Source organism: Thamnophis sirtalis, unplaced genomic scaffold, assembly GCF_051295495.1.
Source record: "Thamnophis sirtalis isolate CommonGarterSnake01/CBP01778 unplaced genomic scaffold, rThaSir2_p1.2 scaffold_11, whole genome shotgun sequence".
In the NCBI taxonomy this organism is placed as follows: domain Eukaryota; kingdom Metazoa; phylum Chordata; class Lepidosauria; order Squamata; family Natricidae; genus Thamnophis; species Thamnophis sirtalis.
In genome coordinates, this window is record NW_028261391.1 from 37,734,153 (window position 1) to 37,753,857 (window position 19,705).

Below are 19,705 nucleotides of genomic sequence, written 5' to 3' on the forward strand. Positions count from 1 at the left end.
CTATTTTTTGTTCTAACATTTTATTTTCCTGCAGCTCGGCAGGAGGGGCTACAACAGGATTAAGTCACAGCCTGATAGGTCCAGAGACTGAGTGAATTTTCTTAAAGTCACCATCCTTCCCTATTGGCTCCCAGTTTCCTCTCAGTTTCCTGATCCAAGCACTTGTTTTTGGCTCCTTGAGATACTAATAATTGCTGTTTTAATTCGATTAATTGGATACTCTAAATTTCTAAATTATCAGACTGCCGGCCATCGAGTCTGCTAGTCAGTCTCATAAGAAGGCAGGGCTCCGGGTCCTTGCCTCTGGGCCGAAGGGGTTTGTCCAACTCCTGGGTGTGCAGGGGTGACGAGCTCCCATTTGCAGCTGAGATTCCTAGAGGCTTTAGGCGACGAGATAGATAAGACGACGGAACGAGCCAAATTGCCGGGATTATCCCAGACGTGCCCTAAAGCTGCCGCACCTTAACAGCTTGCTGTGGTGGAGGAAATTGGGTGCGACATTCTAGCCTCGCCGAACGTGACTCCTAAGAGCGCTTCGGAAGGCTATACAGTAACACGGCCAAAGCACGTTGGAGCAGCGCTAATAATTGACTTGCCAGAAGGCTTCCGCCTCAGAGTCAACTTACTGGGCGACCTCTATCTCTTTTCGCCACGAGGTGCGGCAGCCATTTTGGAGCAACCTCATGGCGCCAACCTCCGCACGGGCAAGGCCTACATCGTGAGCAGTCTCTGAGGCGGCAAGAGCCCTTCTGACCGGCAGCACGATCGCATATCGAGGCCGAAAGGGCTCTGGTTCGACTTCCAAGCAGACCAGCCACGTGAGTGAGGCATGGTCTCTACAAAGCACCGGGGCAGTGCAGGCCCCTGAAGGGAGCAGTGGGATGGAGAGAGAGGAAGGCCAGGCCAGGTTGAAGCCTAGAGTGACGACTTCTAAGCCGTCTGCGAATCAGCGTCCCTGTAGAGCCACAGTGAGAGATGAGCTCCACAGACAGAAGGCTTTGGAGTAGAGAGTGGCCAGGGCTGAGAAACTATCTCACCATGTTCGACCCACTTCTCCAGACAGATCCAGGTCTCCGGTGAGGCCCATTCCTCCCCCCTCTCCCTCTCTTCCTAGAGGTTTCAGTCCTTCATCCCCTTCCGTCTCCCCAGTCAGACGTGGCAGGCAGGTGACCTCCCCTTCTCCCCCTATTTCCCCAAGATCCTTTAGGGATGGGGGTGGTGAGCCTTCAGATAGCGGATCTGGGGATTATCTACCTCCCTTCCTCCTAGCCCCACAAGGTCTGTCTGCCACGCGTCCCTCGGAGGAGGACCTGGAGGATTTAGACCTCCTACCTGAGAGCATCAGGAGGCTTATCGCCTGAGCAATCTCTAGAGGCATCACATCAGGGTTAGTCGAAAGGGACCAGTCATCCTGAAGAGCATCTAGATCCCTCTCTGATAATAGACGCCACAGGTCTCCTTCCCTGGCCCGGGGCCTAGGCCAGGCCAGGCCAGAGCTCATTCCCCATCGGTGTCAGTGAGGCCTCTGCATTGGGGGAGGGTGCTCATCCAGAATTAGGCTTCTGAGATGGCGAGGAGGCTATCCCTCCAGATTCTCAGGCCTTCCTAGGCCTCTTTACAGCTCCAGCCTTCAAGCCTCTATTAGGCAAGGCCAAGAAGACTACTCAGATTGGCACTGGGGCCCCGCCAGTCTCTCAACAGAGGGACCCTAACCTCGCTATGTTTATTAATCCAAATACAGATAAGGAGGTTCCAGCTTCCCCCCTTTTCCTGGAGGTAGTTCAGAACCAATGGTCCCAGCCATCTTCCTTGCCCAATCCAGGAAGGAAGACGGCCGCTTCTACAATATGGAGCAGGCATTTTCTAAGGCCCTTCAGTTACCGACCGTAGATCCTCCCATTCCACTCCTGGCCAGTTACCGACAGTAGATCCTCCCATTCCACTCCTGGCCAGCGCCTCCAATGTTGTCTCCGGTGATGTAGCAGACAAACTTAAGCCCGAGGATAAGCGAGCGGAACTCACCTTATGCAAAAATTTTACAGCTTCCACCTGGGCGATTAAGTTAGTGGCCGCTGCTTCCAAGTTTAACTGGACAACGGTCATGTGGCTGCGCCAGTTGCAGGATCGCATCCCAATCCAAGATGAATGGGTCCATTAGGACCTGGCAAAAATTATTGTGGCCACCCAGTTTTCGGCAGGTGCCACACTAGATTCCATCAAGTTTGCATCCAGAGCATTAGCTACTTCTGTCACTTCGAAACGCCTCTTGTGGCTTCGCAATTGGCAAATGGAGAACAAGTCCAAGCGTGGGTTGGCTGCCGCTCCTTTTACCGGTCCGAACCTTTTTTGGGGACTCACCTGAACCAATCCTTGTGGAAAACAAGGATAAGAAGAAGGTTCTCCCTTCTAATTCCAAGAAGCAGGATGCTCGTTCCTCTTCTTACAGGAGACCTTCGTACTGGCCCTCTGAGCCCGACTTCAGACAGCAACGCTATGCCCCCTACAGATATGACAGGCAGGGCCAGCGACCTTTCGACCAGGATAGGGTTAGATTTCTGGGACAGTCCAAGTGCCCCTTTTGAGGGGGTAGGGGTAGCCACCCTTTCTGCAGAGGGAAATGACTCCAATCCGAGTTAACCCATAGGTGGCCGCCTGGCATCCTTCGTGGATCAGTGGGATCAGATAACATCCGACGCTTGGGTCAGATCCATGATCAGGTATGGCCTCCGATTATCTATCCTCCTGGGAATTTGACGAGGTGACTTCATGGCCTCCATAGACTTGACGGAGGCGTATCTTCACATTCCCATACTGCCAGCTTACTGCAGATTCCTCCGCTTCTCCCACAAGGGACGTCACTTCCAGTACAGGGTACTTCCATTTGGTCTAGCCTCCGCTCCATTCACGTTCACAAAGGTTCTAGCAGCTCAGGCGGCTCACCTACGATCCCATCCAGTGAGACTCCACTGTTATCTGGACGACGTGCTCCTTCTGGCCCATTCCCGCACTCAAGCGATACATGACGTGCAGCTGACCATTCGAACTTTCCATTCCCTGGGGTTCTCAGTCAACTTTCCAAAAAGCCACCTTTCTCCCTCGACAAGAATCCAACATCTAGGGACAGTGATAGACTCTGTAGCAGGACTTGTTTGACACTCTCAGGAACGACTCTATAGTCTCCAGTCCATGATGCGACAGGTCCATGCAAGTCAGTCAGTTTCCATCCTGACCTTTTCCCGCCTCCTGGGCAAGATGGTGTCGTGCATAGGAATAGTTCCCTGGGCATGGCTCCACTCTCGGACACTGCAGTGGTTGTTCATCCCCTACCAACGTCATCGCATGAGCAATTCCTTACGTCTGATCAGATTGCCCCCAGACCTCCGAGGGTCCCTGAGGTGGTGGTTATTTCCGGCACTACACAGTTTCAACATCTGGGAACCGGATCGCATTACCATCACCACAGACACAAGCCTTTATGGCTGGGAGGCCCTGATGGACTCCAGAATTGCACAGGGTCATTGGACAAAACCGGACCTTCGCCATAATATCAATTGGCTGGAGCTGAAGGCAGCTCGCCTGGCTCTCTTGTATTTCCGGTCATCCATTGCCAACCAACATGTCCTCCTCTTAACAGACAACGTGGCCACGAAGGTGCACATAAATCGACAAGGGGGGACCCATTCCAGATGTCTCTGGCTGGAGGCTCAGAGGCTCGGCCTCTGGGCAGAAAGGAACCTGGCCTCAATTTCTTCAGACCACATCTCGGGCATTGCCAATCATCAGGCCGACTGGCTGAGTTGGGCAACAGTCGATGGGGGAGCGGTAACTGCTTCCGGAACTTTTCCATGAGATTTGCCAAGCTTCGGCGCCCGCTGGTGGATCTGTTCGCGAGTCTGAGCAATGCACAACTGCCCCGATTCTTCTCCCGCTTCCCAGCACGCAATGTGGAGGAGACAGATGCACTTAGAAGCCCTTGGACTCCTTTATGCCTCCCCCCCTTCTCCTGATCCAAGGGACCCTGAGGAAAGTAATATTAGAGAGGGCACATATCATCTTAGTAGCCCCGTATTGGCCATGGCGGCCTTGGTTTGCAGACCTCCTGCTGCTGTCCATTTCTCCCCCATGGAGAATTCCCCACGAGGAGATCGCCCTGTGCCAGGGGGTCCTAATGCATCTGGAGCCCCAGTGGCTCCAACTGACCTCCTGGGACTTGAGCGGCGTCTCCTAAGGGGGGCTCACCTCTCGGCTAAGGTTATTTCCACAATCGAAGCAGCCACACAGATATATAACTCCACGTGGTCAGCATTCGCCTCCTGGTGCGAGAGACTTCGTCTCTCCTCTGTCCATACATCCGTTGCCCAGGTCCTAGAGTTTCTCCAACACGGCCTGGATCTCGGCCTTTCCAATAGCACCCTACGTAGGCAGGTGGCGGCCCTCTCCTCCGTCCTGGCAGGGGATGGTCGTTTTTCCTTGTCCCAGTTTCCCTTAGTTAAGCGGTTCCTCAAAGGGGCGGCGAACTTGCGTCTACTCCCCGTACATCGTTTTCCAACATGGGACCTTTCTACCGTACTCAGGACCCTCACGGGCACCCCTTTAGAGCCTCTGAGGACAATTCATCTCAGATTCCTCACTTTGAACATAGTTTTTCTCATCACAGTCACCTTGACGCATATCAGAGTTGGGAGCTTTGTCATCCGGGGACGACCTTTGCCAATTCCACTAGGACAGGGTCGTCCTTAGATTAGACCCTACCTTCATCCCGAAGGTCAAGACTCTGTTTCATAGATCACAGGAAATCATATTTCCCAATTTCTGCCCATCTCCTTCTCACGAGAGGGAGCACCTAAGGCACCAGCTGGATGTATGACACGCCTTGCGTATCTACCTTAGGTGGACATCCCCTTTCCACCAGTCAGAGGCTCTCTTTCTATCCTTTCAGTCCAGCACACTGGGTGCTAGGATTTCATCTGCCACCATTGGTAGGTGGTTGAGACAAGCCATCAGTGAGGCCTACTTTGTCTCGGGTAAGGCTTCTCTCCAAGGGATCACGGCCTATTCCACCCGCAGTGCCGCTACCACGGCCTTGTGGGCCACTAGGGCCTCTCTGGAGGACATTTGTAGGGCGGCCACCTGGGCCTCCCTGACACCCTTTATTTGACACTGCCGTTTGGACCGTTTCGCCTTGGCGGACGCGTCTTTTGGGCGTCATGTCCTTCAGCAGGTGGTGACCTCCCCTTCCCCGCGGTCTTCATCCCACCCAGGGACTTAGCTTGGGTATGTCCCTGTTGTAGCCTCTCCCGCCGAGCTGCAGGAAAAAGAACATTGGTCCTTACCTGAACGTTTTTTTTCTGCAGCAAAGGCGGGAGGGGCTACATCCCGCCCTAGGCAGTGCAGATAAGCCCGGCGAGGGCAGTTGGGGGGGGAGGATGTGTGTGTGGTCTGTATGTGTTTCCGGTTATTGCCTTACATAAGATTACAGCTCTTCCATACGACTTTGAGGAAACTGGGAGCCAATAGGGAAGAATGGTGACTTTAAGAAAATTTCCTCAGTCTCTGGACCAATCATGCTGTGACTTAACCCTGTTGTAGCCCCTTCCGCCTTTGCTGCAGAAAATAAATGTTCAGGTAAGGCCCAACATTCTATCTCATTGTAGTTTGATTTGTTATCTAGAATCAAGGCCACAAATGTTGACTTCAAGATGTGAAGTTTATGTATTTTATCAAGAACAAGAACATACCCCTTTCTGTTTACTAATTATTTATTTTGGTTGTATTTATATGTCTATAAGGGGTGTAATTTTCAGTTTATTCAGTCTGTCCTCACGATGGAACCAAATGGTATTTAACTTGGTCTAGATTTTTTTCCATTAACTTAACTTAAACATGCAGAAACCATAGATTGTGTACAAATTACCTCTATTTGAATATCAGCTTCTGATTTCTTTCTTTATTTTTCAGGTTGCTATAAAACAAATAAATCTACAGAAACAACCCAAAAAAGAGTTGATTATCAATGAAATTTTGGTAATGAAAGAGCTGAAGAACCCAAACATAGTCAATTTTCTAGACAGGTAACTAAGTACAACATGTAGTTGATGGAAAGTTAAGTTTAAGCCAGAATCAAAACTCAAAAGCTTTGGCCATGTCTTATTTTGTCTGTTTTTGCATTCTTAAAATACCAATATGTTATGTGTCTTAAAGAAATTATAAGCATACATAAAAATTAGTACATAACTTTGTAATTCCAAATAAGAAACATTTTATTATGAGTTGTTAGTACCATTTAGAATTATACTTGTATTTTAAAATAAGTCACTAAAGGCCAACAATTTTTGATAATACTATTGAAGATTTTCATGCAGCAATCATTACTTACTTTCTAGAAATGGCTATTATTACTACTTATTAATACAATATAATTATTTGTGTCCTATATTTTAGGATCAGAGTTCTTCTAAACTTGGTTACAAAGAATATAGCCCATTGCAAAAAACAATATAATAAATGTTTTAAATTATAATCTTCCTGGGCTGTTGGTGGTAATGATTAGTGGACAGGGAAGAATTCAGCTGAGCACACTTTTGTGGTGATTCTTACGTGCCTTCATTTCTGTCATTTTCTTTGATAGCTTTTATGTATAAGAATTACTTAATAATAATAAAATGTGGGTATATATGCAAGAGGATTAACACTAGATATGTGACTGATAATCAGGTAACAGCTGAATGATCTGGGTAGTTAACTGCCTTGACAAAAGTTACTGTGAGGGTTGAAGTTACCAAGACGTAGTAAAAATATCTGAGATCAGACAAGATCATCTTCAAAAGATGATGTGGTGCCTTCCACATTAATAGCTAGGAAACATTAAGAAATCTGTTATGATGTGAGAGAAGGACCCAAGATACTTATTGACTGACTAATTAACTGACAAATAGATAGATAATATCATGATACGTATACTTCTTTCTCTCACACTGGATGCCAGAAACTAACAGTAGAAGAGTCATTCTGGAAAGCAAACAAAAATAGTCCATATGCTGCTAGACTGTGTCCATATGATAAAAGTATATTGCCCTATTTTACTATACTTTTATGCGGATATTAAAATTCTCCCTTATCTGAAACTTCCTCTATACAAAAACACTTTTTTGGATTAAAGGGGCTTCTATTTCCTTAGATTGCTGAACTTTGCATGTCAACAAGATAAGATCCAAGATGATTAACTGCCACATTCTTTAATATAGTACAACTTGGCTAATCCTTGAATAACTGAATTACACACAAACATGTCTGTCTTAGAATTTTATTTCCACATTTTAGTTTTAAACAAATGACACTCTGTTTCTTAGCTCTAGAGGCATAATTTATACTGGTATTAGTGGTAATAATATTCTGTTCCAATCCTTTACCTTTGTATCTAACTTTCCCCTTTTGTTTTCAAGCAATTCGTTAATTGTTTTGTTCTATACTGGTCCTTTGACTGAAATGTATTTATTTATTTAATATGTGTAATTTGCATCCTACCTTTATTATTTTTACAAATGACTCAAGTCAGCATATATATCCAACAAACCTTCCCCCTCCTATTTTCCCAGATGAGATGAATTGGGCTGAGAGAGAATGACTGGCTCCAAGTCACCCATCTGGCTTTCATGGCTAAGGCAGGACTTGAACTTGCAGTCTCCTGCTTTCTAGTCTGGTGCCTTAGCCATTAGACCAATCTGGGTCTCTCAAAGTGAACTTTGAATTGTACAATAAAACAAGGTAATTTCTTGCATAGATAACTTGCTTTTATTGTAGACACAAGAAACCTTAATTTTTTAAAAAAGCTCCTTAAAGATGATAGGTAGATTCTAGCTGTAGACAGGTTCTTGCTCCTTTTGTCAGTGTTGAACTGCAAGATCTACCCTTTTCATATATGGATATGTTGTCATGATGCACAAACAGAAACGGTGGAACTTGCATTGTGTGGGTGTAATCATGTGTTTGTCATTCTCTTTACCACCTTCTCCATTCTCAAGGATGGTGTTGATTCCAGTAATCTAGCCCATTCTGTGTATCAGACTCAGGATTTATATGTTGCATCTTTTTCTCCATCTTTATGTGATAATGCACTTTTTGTTGATTTTCCCCCAACCAAGGATAGATAAATGCCCTGTCTGGTCTAGTGCAGATTCAGCTCTGATAGTCATGGGAGAAGATGGCCAAAGGAAGAGAATAATGCTACGTAGTTATAAAAAAGCATTCCAATACCTAATCTCCCATATTTAATTCTTTTGTTTTATTGCTATTTTAAGTGTTTACAAACTTGCAACTTGTGACATATGATGAAAAGTGCTCATAACACAAAAATAATAAAAAATAATTATAGCAAATAATTAAATTACCTTAAAATGGGAGCATGTAAGCAATTATGCATTGCCCCAGAAAAGCTTCACTTATTTTCAAAGACCAATAGTATCATACCTAGCTTAATTTCTGGTTGAAACTATTCTACAAGCACTGGGCCATAATGGAAAGTATGTATTGCTCCTAGCTTTGGCTCTTAGTTTCCTAGTAGTGGGGAGATCTTCAGCAGTGTTTTCCAAGTTGCTTATTTTAGACAGGACTATTGTGGTTGAAGGAGGCAAGTCCTCATGTCTCTATGCTAAGCCAAAAGGACTTTTATAGGTTAAAACTAGCATGTTAAACTATATTCAGAAGCCAATTGGTAACTAATTCAGGGCTTGCACAATATATAATTCTGGTACTAATAAATTTGTATTGTATATTTACTTTAGCTTCTTTTCCCAATCTAACTTCAAACAGTTGTTTCATTGTGTGGAAATTTAATGTTGATTTTCTGTCTTCAGTTATCTGGTTGGAGATGAACTTTTTGTTGTAATGGAGTATCTGGCTGGTGGATCCCTTACTGATGTAGTTACAGAGACTTGTATGGATGAGGCGCAGATTGCTGCTGTCTGCAGAGAGGTGGGTGATTAAGGGAAGGAATAGATTTAATTACAACTTTGGGAGATGTCAATTATATGATGGATATTGATTGATTGATTTCCTGAATGTAAATAGCACTTAGACTTATATACGGTTTCATAGTGCTTTACAGCCCTCTCTAAGTGGTTTACAGAGTCAGCACATTGTCCCCAAAAATTTGGGTCCCCATTTTACCGAGCGCAGAAGGATGGAAGGTTGTGTCAACCTTGAGCCTGATGAGATTCGAACTACCAAATTGCAGTCAGCTGGTAGTCAGCAGAAGTAGCCTGCAGTACTGCATTCTAACCATGGCTCATGCCGAGGAAACATATCTTGGATAAAAAATAATTTCTGAATCTAGAAATTCTAGCTAGAAATTCTAGCTATAAACTCCATGTTAATGGGAATAAATAATAGTGTGGATTAGTCTCTTGGAGCCAAATTTGCATTAAAGTTGTTTATTCATGCTACACAGAGGTCTGAACCGTCTTTACCTATGATACTGGTTGAATATATAGGAAATATTTGACTAAAAATATAAATAGGAAAGAAAAACTTGATAAATATTCTTTCCATATTTTCACCTAATTTATTAATAAACATGTTAATAATTAGAAAGCCAGGAACTGAATCATTTGGTAGCACTTTAGTAGCACACCAACAAAGAATTTTTTAAACTAGCTACGTAATTTAAGTGTCTTATTTAACTAGGACACATTGACCAGAATGTCATGGGGGTAGTTTGTCAAATTGTTTGCCAAAAGGAAGAGTTATTATCTCTAGAACTCTCCCAAAATTTAGTTAGAAAGTTACTTCATTTAAAAAATGAGGAAAGGTTATGGTAATCTGGCAAGATTATTAAGTACAAATTCATACTACTGGTAATTATTGCTTCTTATTCAAGGTGCTCACAGTTTGCTCTTTTTATGAACTGCTTGGGGAATCTTACAATTTTAATAATATACAACTCATTTGCCCTTAGAGTATTAAACTATTTATAGAAAATAGATACTCCATGACTGTGTTTCTGGCAATCTCAAACTTCATTCTTGCTGCTTCATTCTGCTGTTCACAATTGCCTAATGAAATCTACTGTTTTGGAGAAGATTGAGTCAAATCAAGAGTTGAATTGCTCTTTTTTTCACCTGTTAGCATTTCACCATCTTTATTGAGCAGGCATCCTCACATCTTTTCCATAATTCTCACTTAACAACAGTAATTGGAACCAGAATTTTGGTTGCTAAACAATGTGGTTGTAAAGCGTAATGTCATGGGACCACATTGCTTAGTGACGTGGCAGTTCTAACAAGTTCCAGCTGCTATTGTTAAGTGAATTCCATGCTGCCTGTTATTAAACACAATGTTATCTGGTCCCCATTTGCAACCTCCTGCCAGATATTCCATTGACTGTGCTTGTTAGAAGCTAGCACTGGAGGTCGCATAGGTATTGATCACATGATGGTGGGACTCTGCAACATTGTAGACATGAATTAGTGAGTGTCTGGATTGTGATTGCATGATTGCATTTGATGCTGCAACTGTCATAAATGCACTTTGTAACTATCACTTGTTCAGTGCCATGCATTGTATAGCATAGCTAAATTCAGTCATTTCAACTTTTTAGTAAATGTGGATGTTTTTAAGATGTGTAATTTCTCCGTTAGAACAAATTGTGTCCTTTGGTATATTCTAGTTATAAATTATTCCAAGTCTTTACAAACTCCATTCAAACATTTAATAGTTTTATACTATTAAATATAATATAATAGTATTATATGGATAATATAAATCTTAAAATTGGAGGAAAGTATTTCACTATAGAAAAGAAGCAACTGAATGGCAATATATTGCTTATCAGTTTTCATAATTGACAATTCATGTAATAGATTTCATATGTGGATACGCAGGTATGTGCACTCAGTGCAGTACAAAATTCTTCTGAAATATTTATTTCTCTCTTTGAGTCTGGAAGTCTTTTTTAATGAAAATTAATGATTGTTAGGTTAAAGATTTGCTTTGTTGCAAAATGAATTGGGAAGATGAATCAGAGTATTTAAATTAAATACTATGCATGAAGAGTGACATAACTGATCTCCTTATGCATAGACAGTAAATTTAGATGAAGAAATGTGTATGGTAGAATATAAATAGAACCATAAACATTCAACCATCATGGTTGAATAAATATGTAGATAAATTCTTAGACAGAAAGTACTTCTGTGATTAACTAAAATTTATTTAAAACAAATATAATTTTAAATGATATATCAAATGGACTAAGATAATTACTAATGTTATGCAATTAATGTATAACATTGATAAAAGATTGATCATATCAGACAATACATTGAGATTTTATGGTATGGAAAAGAATATAAATCTTTGAACTTTGTGCCAAAATTTCACTTTTATTGCTATTTGTAAATGCTAAAAAAAGAAGAAAAATGAAAAAAATATTATAGACAAATATTTGGTTTCTGACGTTCATTTTTATGCTCCAACTAATTTATAGTATTTATGGTGTCCAAAAGGCATATGTTATTATATATTTATACAGTATTCTAAATGTTTGTATTTCCCCTGCTGCATGATATATATTACATAGGGAAGCCATTCCTGCTTAAATTTAGTTAAACTTCTGTAATATATATATTGTATTAATTTTGCCATTTTTGCATATTCTCTGTTTAAGTTTCAAATCAAATACTGTGTTTTTATTTATATGTTCTGGGATAATATCTAGCAAAAAATTATTGTTTCATTTCAAATTTAATTTCTAAGATATTATCTAAGAATTTTTTTCTTTGCTTAAGTAAATGTGAAATACTCTGGGGGATACAGGTAATCTTCGATTAATGACTGCACTGTTTAGCAACCTTTGAAGTTCCAACCATTGCAGTCTCCCCATGGTCATGTGATTGCATTTATGATCATTGCAACATTTGCAAGCTTCACAGTTGGCTTCTGACAAGCAAAGCAAATGGGAAAGCTGGCAGTAAAATTGGAAGTTGCAGTGACATCTCAGTGAATATGTGTAATTCCTTTAATGTAACTACTATAAGTCTGATGTGATTGCGTGATATTTCACTTAATGGCCGTTTTACTTAGCAATGAAGTTCCCAGTGTCAATTATGTTCTTTAAGTGAGGACAACCTGTACTTAAATCTAATTTAGCTATTGAGGTAACTCAATTAGCCAAATATAAATTTTGAATTTGTTTAGACAATAAACCTTTCAATTATCTTCATGCAGTGTTTGCAGGCACTTGAATTTCTACATGCCAACCAGGTGATTCACAGAGATATTAAAAGTGACAATGTGCTTTTGGGAATGGATGGTTCAGTTAAGCTGAGTAAGTACATGATAGCTGCAGCATTCACATTATAAAAGTAATATTAAACTGCATATCACCATTAAGTTTTCATTTTTAAGCCAGTAGGTGGCAACCTTGATTAGACTAACAATGAAATTATTCAACCACCCAATGTCCTCTGGACATTTCCCTCCCTTCCTATTTTAAGATGTCACCCAATGCTTCAAAAATAAGAAAGTACAAAGCTGAACAGGTTTTGTGTTCAGCACAGTCATTTTAATAAATGCATTGCAATATTAATAAGCAAAAGTAGTAATTAAAACCTATCATTCTTATTTTTATAAAATAAGAATAAAAAAAGAAATTTAAATTGAAGAGAGAAGTTTTAACAGTAACAGAGTTGGAAGGGACCTTGGAGGTCGTCTAGTCCAACCCCCTGCTCATGCAGGAGACCTAAACTAGGGATTCGAGCCACCTACCTTTCTGATTAGCAAGCTCATCTGTTGTCGTGGTTATGGATGGTGTGTTTTTAATGATAAGAATTCTGAACATTTTTAGTATTTTATATTGATGCATCTGACACAAAACCTGTAGTCCAATCAATTGTAGTGCTGTGTGAAAGATAAACTGCAGGTACATATTGCAGTTATAAAACTTAGAATTTGTACTATCCCTTCTGTTTGCATGCATTTTTAAAATAAATATTAATGGACTAAAGTTGGTTATATGATTGAAGTATGCAGAGTTTATGCTTTCTATGCTGGCTTTTTTTTTTTTAGGAATTTTTCAGGGACCATACTATTCCATTTAATTAATCAAAATTTGCTTTCATTCTATTTTATAGCTGATGTATAGATTAAGTCATGATTAAAACAGACATACACCCAAACACGGATGAACAAAAAATAATATATTATTTTGGAATATGTATTGCTTATTAACATTGTCACTACTTTTAGAGTTTCTAACACTTTTATGATGTTCCTTCTCAATTGCATAAGAATCCGTCCTTTTCAATTTGCATCTGAAACATAATGTTATAATGTTCTTTTTTCCTATGGATAAATCAAATAGCTTGATCAAATCTGCTTGGCAAGAATAATGTACTTTTTTGGAAATTTCTTTCAAAATTTGTCTATTTCGGGATTTAAATGTGATATGTGAAACATTAGGAACATTTTTAATTAATAGTGGGTGCTTATAAACTAATAGCTTGATCAAATCTACTTGGCAAGAATAACATACTTATTTTTTTGAAATTTCTTTTGAAATTTGCCTATTTCCTGTCTTAGTCACTGAACTATTTTAATATTGGTATATAGTTTTTAAATATGGGTGCTTAAATGTGAAGTGCGAAACATTAGGAACATTTTTTAACTTCAGATTAATAGTGGATGTTTATAATGGATCAAGCATAATATTATAGTAAGTCTGATGATCCATTCTAGAGTTTTCAAGGGTAACCTAGAGTTTTCAGGGGTCTTCACTCTCAAAATTCAGTGTTTGAAGAAGCAATACAGGTAGTCCTCTATTTACAATCATTCATTTAGCAATCATTCAAAGTTACAATGCCATTGAAAAAGATCACTTGTGACTGGTTCTTGCACTCAGGATCATTGCAGCATCCCCACAGTCACATAATCAAAATTTGGGGGATTGACAATAAGCATGTATTTATGGTGGTCTCAGCATTCCAGGACTCCATGATCACCATTTGTGACCTTCCCAGCTGGCTTCCAACAAGCAAAGTCAATGAGGACGCTGGATTCACGTCACTGTGTGATTCATTTTACAGCTGTAATGATTTGCTTAATAACTGGCAAAAAAGTGTAAAATTGGATGTGATTCACTTAACAAATACCTTGGTTAGCAATAGGAATTCTGATCCCAATTGTGATCCAGGACTTTCCGAATCAGCATAAAATAGCTCTTTGTTCAGGATAATTGGAATGATAAATATTTCAAAGATGATTTCAGTGACATATTTAACTCATGTTTGCTTCCCCCTCCTTCTTTTTCCTCTGCAGCTGACTTTGGGTTTTGTGCTCAGATAACTCCAGAGCAAAGCAAACGGAGTACAATGGTTGGAACACCATATTGGATGGCTCCTGAAGTGGTCACACGGAAGGCTTATGGCCCTAAGGTGGATATCTGGTCTCTAGGTATTATGGCTATTGAAATGGTTGAAGGTGAACCTCCCTATCTCAATGAAAACCCTTTGAGGGTAAGTACTATAACAAATCTAAGAAACCAATAGTGGTGAGGAAAGGAAGCAGTTGAATTCATCCCAACCCTTAGTTGTACATAACAGAGTGACATTTATTATTATAGTATATATACAATGCGAGACACATTGTGAGCAAAATAAAAGTAAAAAGCTTCTCATTGAAATAATGATGAGCAGCGTGATGGGCATCTGTCAGTCTTTTTTTGGTTTTTCCTTTTTGGGTATTTCTATTCAGTTTTTAAGAAAACCAGGGTTTTCTGAAATATACTAAGCATGGGAAATATACCATAGAACAGGGCTCTCCAACCTTGGTCACTTTAAGACTTGTGTACTCAGCATATCTGGCTAGGAAATTCTGGGAGTTGAAGTCCACAAGACTTAAAGTGGCCATGGTTGTAGACAGCTGCCAAGATTGAATAATCATATCTTCAAATTGTATGTATACAAAAAAATCAGCTTTTGATTTATTAATATTAAAAAATTTTTTTCTTTACAGGCATTATATTTAATAGCAACTAATGGCACCCCCGAGCTGCAGAGCCCAGAGAAACTGACTCCAATATTCCGTGACTTTTTAAATAGTTGTTTGGAAATGGATGTAGAGAAAAGAGGGTCAGCCAAAGAACTACTACAGGTAAAGAAACTAAAGTGTTGTATATTTAAGAATAATGTTAAATATAAATAAAATACATTTCAATAAGGGGAAGATATAAGAAATTCCCTAGTCTGATTTTTTGGGGAAAATTGCTGCCTTTTTAAAATTCTTGGCTATCTAGATAGAATCTTCCTGTTCCTCTTGTATGCAACAATATGTACTCTTCTGGAAAGAGAGGAGCTGTATGTGCTTCTACAATGCCATACAGTAAACCAGTGGAAAACAGACGTCTACGCTTTCTCTTCCTTGACATATTGCAGTATCCCCACCATTCTGACTATACCTCCCTTTTCCACTTCAGCTTAAACTGAGATTAAAAGTCTGTCTTTAACATATAGATGCAAGGTTCACATTGCTAATACAGGAAAATTGTCATGAAGGGAAGAAAGGAAGACAACTACATGGCCTTTGTAGATGCTTGTAAAAATATACTAAGGATAGTCGCTATTGTATATAGAAGGATGACATCTGCAATTCAGTGGAATTCCTTAGGATAGGAAGAATTTGCAGAAGTCTTGGTTTTGTTCCATTCACGAAAGATATTGTTAGTGCCATTTAATAAAGTTTAACAAAGTTTGAAAATTAAGAGCCACAATTTACTGGACTTACTTTCATCTTATCTCTATTCATAGCGTAGTAGGGCAGGTAGAATCATAATTATTTAAATATTCTGGTAAAGAAATGGTGGGAAAACATTCTTCTCCTTTGCTTCTCCTTTCTTTTAATGTACTCTTATCATTACCATGTTTGTGTATAATTTAATCTCTGGATTGCTTTCAGAGTATTTGTTTTGAAATGCTATTTTGAAATACCTATCCATTAAAACTTCCTGTTTCTCTTTCCATTAGCATCCTTTCTTGAAATTGGCAAAACCTTTATCAAGTTTGACACCACTGATTCTAGCAGCCAAAGAAGCCATGAAGAGTAATCGCTAGCATTGCTGTTGTGTTCTTCATCATTCCTGGTTTTGTTTGTTTGTCTGCTTTGTTTTTTGTTTAAATCTTCCTATAATATACAAGTTGTTGCTCTTGTTAGAGATGTTGAAAATCCGCAGAAGGGAAAAATTCACCTCAGCTCTAAGATACAAGAGAAGAAAAATGGTGATAATAGTGAACTTTTCTGCTAGTCTTGAAGAAGTTGTAAACTGAATCACTGGCCTTTTTACAACTTCTATAGACAACTCAATATTTTGCTATGCCAATGAGTTGTTTTTCAGTGACTTTGCTGTACCAGTTCCCATCTGTGTTCTGATTTGAACATTTGCAATACTTGAACAATCGATTCAAGCTTTTAGAGGGAGGTATTACTGTAATCTGCTAACCTTTTTTCACCTTAGGTTTCCTTTGCTAGGCAGTAATTCAAAGCATGGGAACGTTTGAGTTACTCAAGACAGATAGAAATGTGAAAGTTCCTCTTTCTCCTTTTAATATGCAGTTAGGTATAACCCTTATGTTAACCATCCAGATACCTGGGGACTGTAATTATTCAGTAACAGTTCTGAAGCAAAGAACAGAAAACAGAGTGAAAAGAAAGCAGCTCAGCACAACTGGATGTAGAAATTTGTGCATGGACTTTGTAAAATAAGGGAAAGATGCCTCTGAATGTTAGAGGGCAAATGCCTGCTGGGTAATGGGAAAAATATTTTCTTTTCAGTAATGAAACCATCCTTTGAGCTTGGGGAGAAAAACCCCACTCCTATGAATTGTCTTCCATTTGTTCCTTGCCTGTGTAGGCTGATTGGTAACCTTTTAAAGGGATATCTTGGAAAATGTGTTGTTTTATAGCAAAGTGCTTTATCCATGTTCTGACTTGGGCTATGGGCTACATGCTGGTGCCTTCTGATTTTTAAATTACCTTTCTTTGTATTAAATACATTTTGTATATGTTGTACATTTTCTCTCCAAAACAAATTTGAAATTGTCAGGACTAAGAGGTTTCTTTCTTTATATATATATATAAATATATTCATACTATTTCTACTAATAAAAGACCTGGAAGATTTGCAAAAGATCCAAGATTTTTATACAATTCAGCTGACTAAAGCCTCAGAACACCGGAAGTGCTATTTTATACAGATAGAAATGGGAGAGGGAATAATTTAGGTTCAAAATTATTGGAACTGTCTTGTGAGTGACTAAGAAACTTTGTCTTGGTGATTCTTAGTAAAAAACTTTACTAAGGAGAAAAAAAAAGATAAAGTGCCTCTCATGATAAAAGAAACTGATTAGATTAATAAAGTAAGCCAACATCTGGTTAAATGGGGCAAGATTTGGAGTTTCACATTGCTCAAATTTAAAATCACTGTATTTTTGTGACTTTGATAGAACATTTCTGAATAATAATGTGCCAAATAATAATGTAAGACATTATTTAATTTGGTGCTACAGTTTTCTTGCATTCCTAGATAGTATTTTTGGGAGAACTTCTGAAAGTCCTAGTGAAGAGGCTGCCTCTTGTAGCTTTTCTCATGGTCAGTGCTAAGCCCTTTTTCTATTTGTGAACAATATTCAAATACGAAGATCATGATGAAGGTATTGTAAAATGGCTGCTGGCCATATTCCAGGTTTTGGTCCACAATAATACAAAGGGCTCTAATTTTTTTACACCTTGGAACTTTTTTTGCTTTCTGATTGATACCAGCAATGCCTTATTAATGCAACTAAAACAATGCCACACTTGTACATCCATATCTTGTCAAAAGTATTACTCTAAAAATCGTGTAACAAACCAGTCTATTTATTTTCAGAATATTTTGAATGTGCTTTGGTTTGGTCCAAGAGGGTGTGATGTTCTAGTCTGAGATGTATTTTTAAGTCCAGTTCCTTCTTTTAAAAATGGCTTTCAATGTTAATACAGAAGTTAAAATAATTTTGATCTTATATTGATAAATTTTTAAGACGTTAAAAATTCCAGTTAATTTAATCTTTTATTGGGTCTTTGTCTGTTGCTGGCAATGGAATATGTAGAAATGAAGGCTTCTGTGGATATGTATGTTTTAGTGTTTTTTTATAACAGTATGAAAAGGTAGTTCCCTTCAGAATACTTAAAATTCTTAATGTTTATTGTCATAATAAAATGGATTTTAGTAGATAATGAACTGAATTTTAATGATGTTTTTCAAATGACTCAAAAATTTCTTACAATGGAATTAACACAGGAGTTGAAATATGTTGTACACTTATTACTTTGCCTGAAGGTATCCAAGTACTCCAAATTGTGTCTATTTGATATTCTTAAAATGTAATATACAGCTAATATAATAATTAAATTTTGTGCCCATTGTTCATTAAAAAAGATTGAAATGAATTGATGGGAACATTCCATTAGATAAATAAAACAACAAAGTTTTGTTTGTAATTTGTATACTTTGGATTGAACATACGTTACTTGTTTCAGACACAGAAGTAGAAATTACATTAATCAGATTTTCAGGAATAAAACGAATAAATATTGGCTTCTTCATTCAGTCATGAAATACATATTTCTGAAACATAATTAGTGTTTGTCAACTTAAAACATTGAGCCAGATTGAAATTTAAAACTCCATCTTAAAGCAATTTCCTAAATCAAAATACTGTTTTGTGGAAATTGCTGAAGAGAGAGAGGAGATTTTAATTGGATAACTTTATGTATTTGTGACTTTATATGACAAAAAGTTCATGAGTATATGAGTTCATAAACAACTCATCACTTCCATCAAATAGCTAAATCAGTTTTTGGATCTTAGGCAAGATTGCCATGTATGTTTGATGGTGTGATACTGTAATGAGAAAACATATTTCATTAATGCAAGGTTATCTGGAATGTTTAGCTCTTATTCTCCCCCCCCCCCCTTAATGTAAAGTGAAGCATGTTTGGTTTGGGTGGTGTCATTCATCATTTGAAATTACATCCAGTTAACTTAAATTATCAGAGTCAATTCACTTTTCTGTTTGAGTCAATTAAGTGCTGAAGAATTTGTTTTTGTAGCTGGAATTAATGATTTCTTTATTTGTTCCTTTCTTATGTCAGATGGAGATGGAAATAATGCAAGCTTTTAATTTTTTTAATTGTCCTCAAATTTTGTATAATTTAATCTCATTCTGTTATTTAATGTTACCACGATATTAACTACTGTATTGTCTATGTTTAATGATTCTTTCAGGGCTAGAAATAAACATTTTTAAAATGATTGAGAGATCTTTTTTTTACCCAGCACCTTGATTAAATAATAGATCAATCAGATAACATTTGTGTTTACTTGTGTATGGCTTTGGTGATTCATTGGAGCATACTTGCAGTGTCATTTGTCTTCAAAGCTTCCATGACAGTGAACCAGCTGAGACATCTTGGTGCTTAATTTCTTTGCTTAATTTCTCTAGACAAACAGCTATAAACATGTTAGAAGAGTGAAAAATATGAATTGATTTGTTGACCATAAATTTCAATTAACAACTGACAGCAGTAATTGAATGTTAATTCAGTAGTTTCCTATACCAGTTTCTTATAACAACCCTAGCCAGTGAACTATCACTGCCTATTACTTTAATCGTTTAGATGA

The 19,705-nt window shown here is 38.7% G+C and overlaps 1 protein-coding gene across 1 annotated transcript in view; it reads left to right on the top strand.

Annotated features, from left to right (window-relative positions):
* The window catches only part of PAK2 (p21 (RAC1) activated kinase 2), a 41,687-nt gene extending 22,351 nt beyond the window's left edge, over positions 1-19,336 (top strand). The window contains exons 10-15 of the mRNA XM_014072928.2: positions 5,959-6,071; positions 8,853-8,970; positions 12,223-12,322; positions 14,311-14,507; positions 15,007-15,144; positions 16,014-19,336. Of these exons, the coding sequence (XP_013928403.1) occupies positions 5,959-6,071; positions 8,853-8,970; positions 12,223-12,322; positions 14,311-14,507; positions 15,007-15,144; positions 16,014-16,100 (753 nt within the window). The 3' untranslated portion in view covers positions 16,101-19,336. The remainder of the gene's footprint in view (positions 1-5,958; positions 6,072-8,852; positions 8,971-12,222; positions 12,323-14,310; positions 14,508-15,006; positions 15,145-16,013) is intronic.
* The last annotated feature ends 369 nt before the right edge of the window (positions 19,337-19,705 follow it).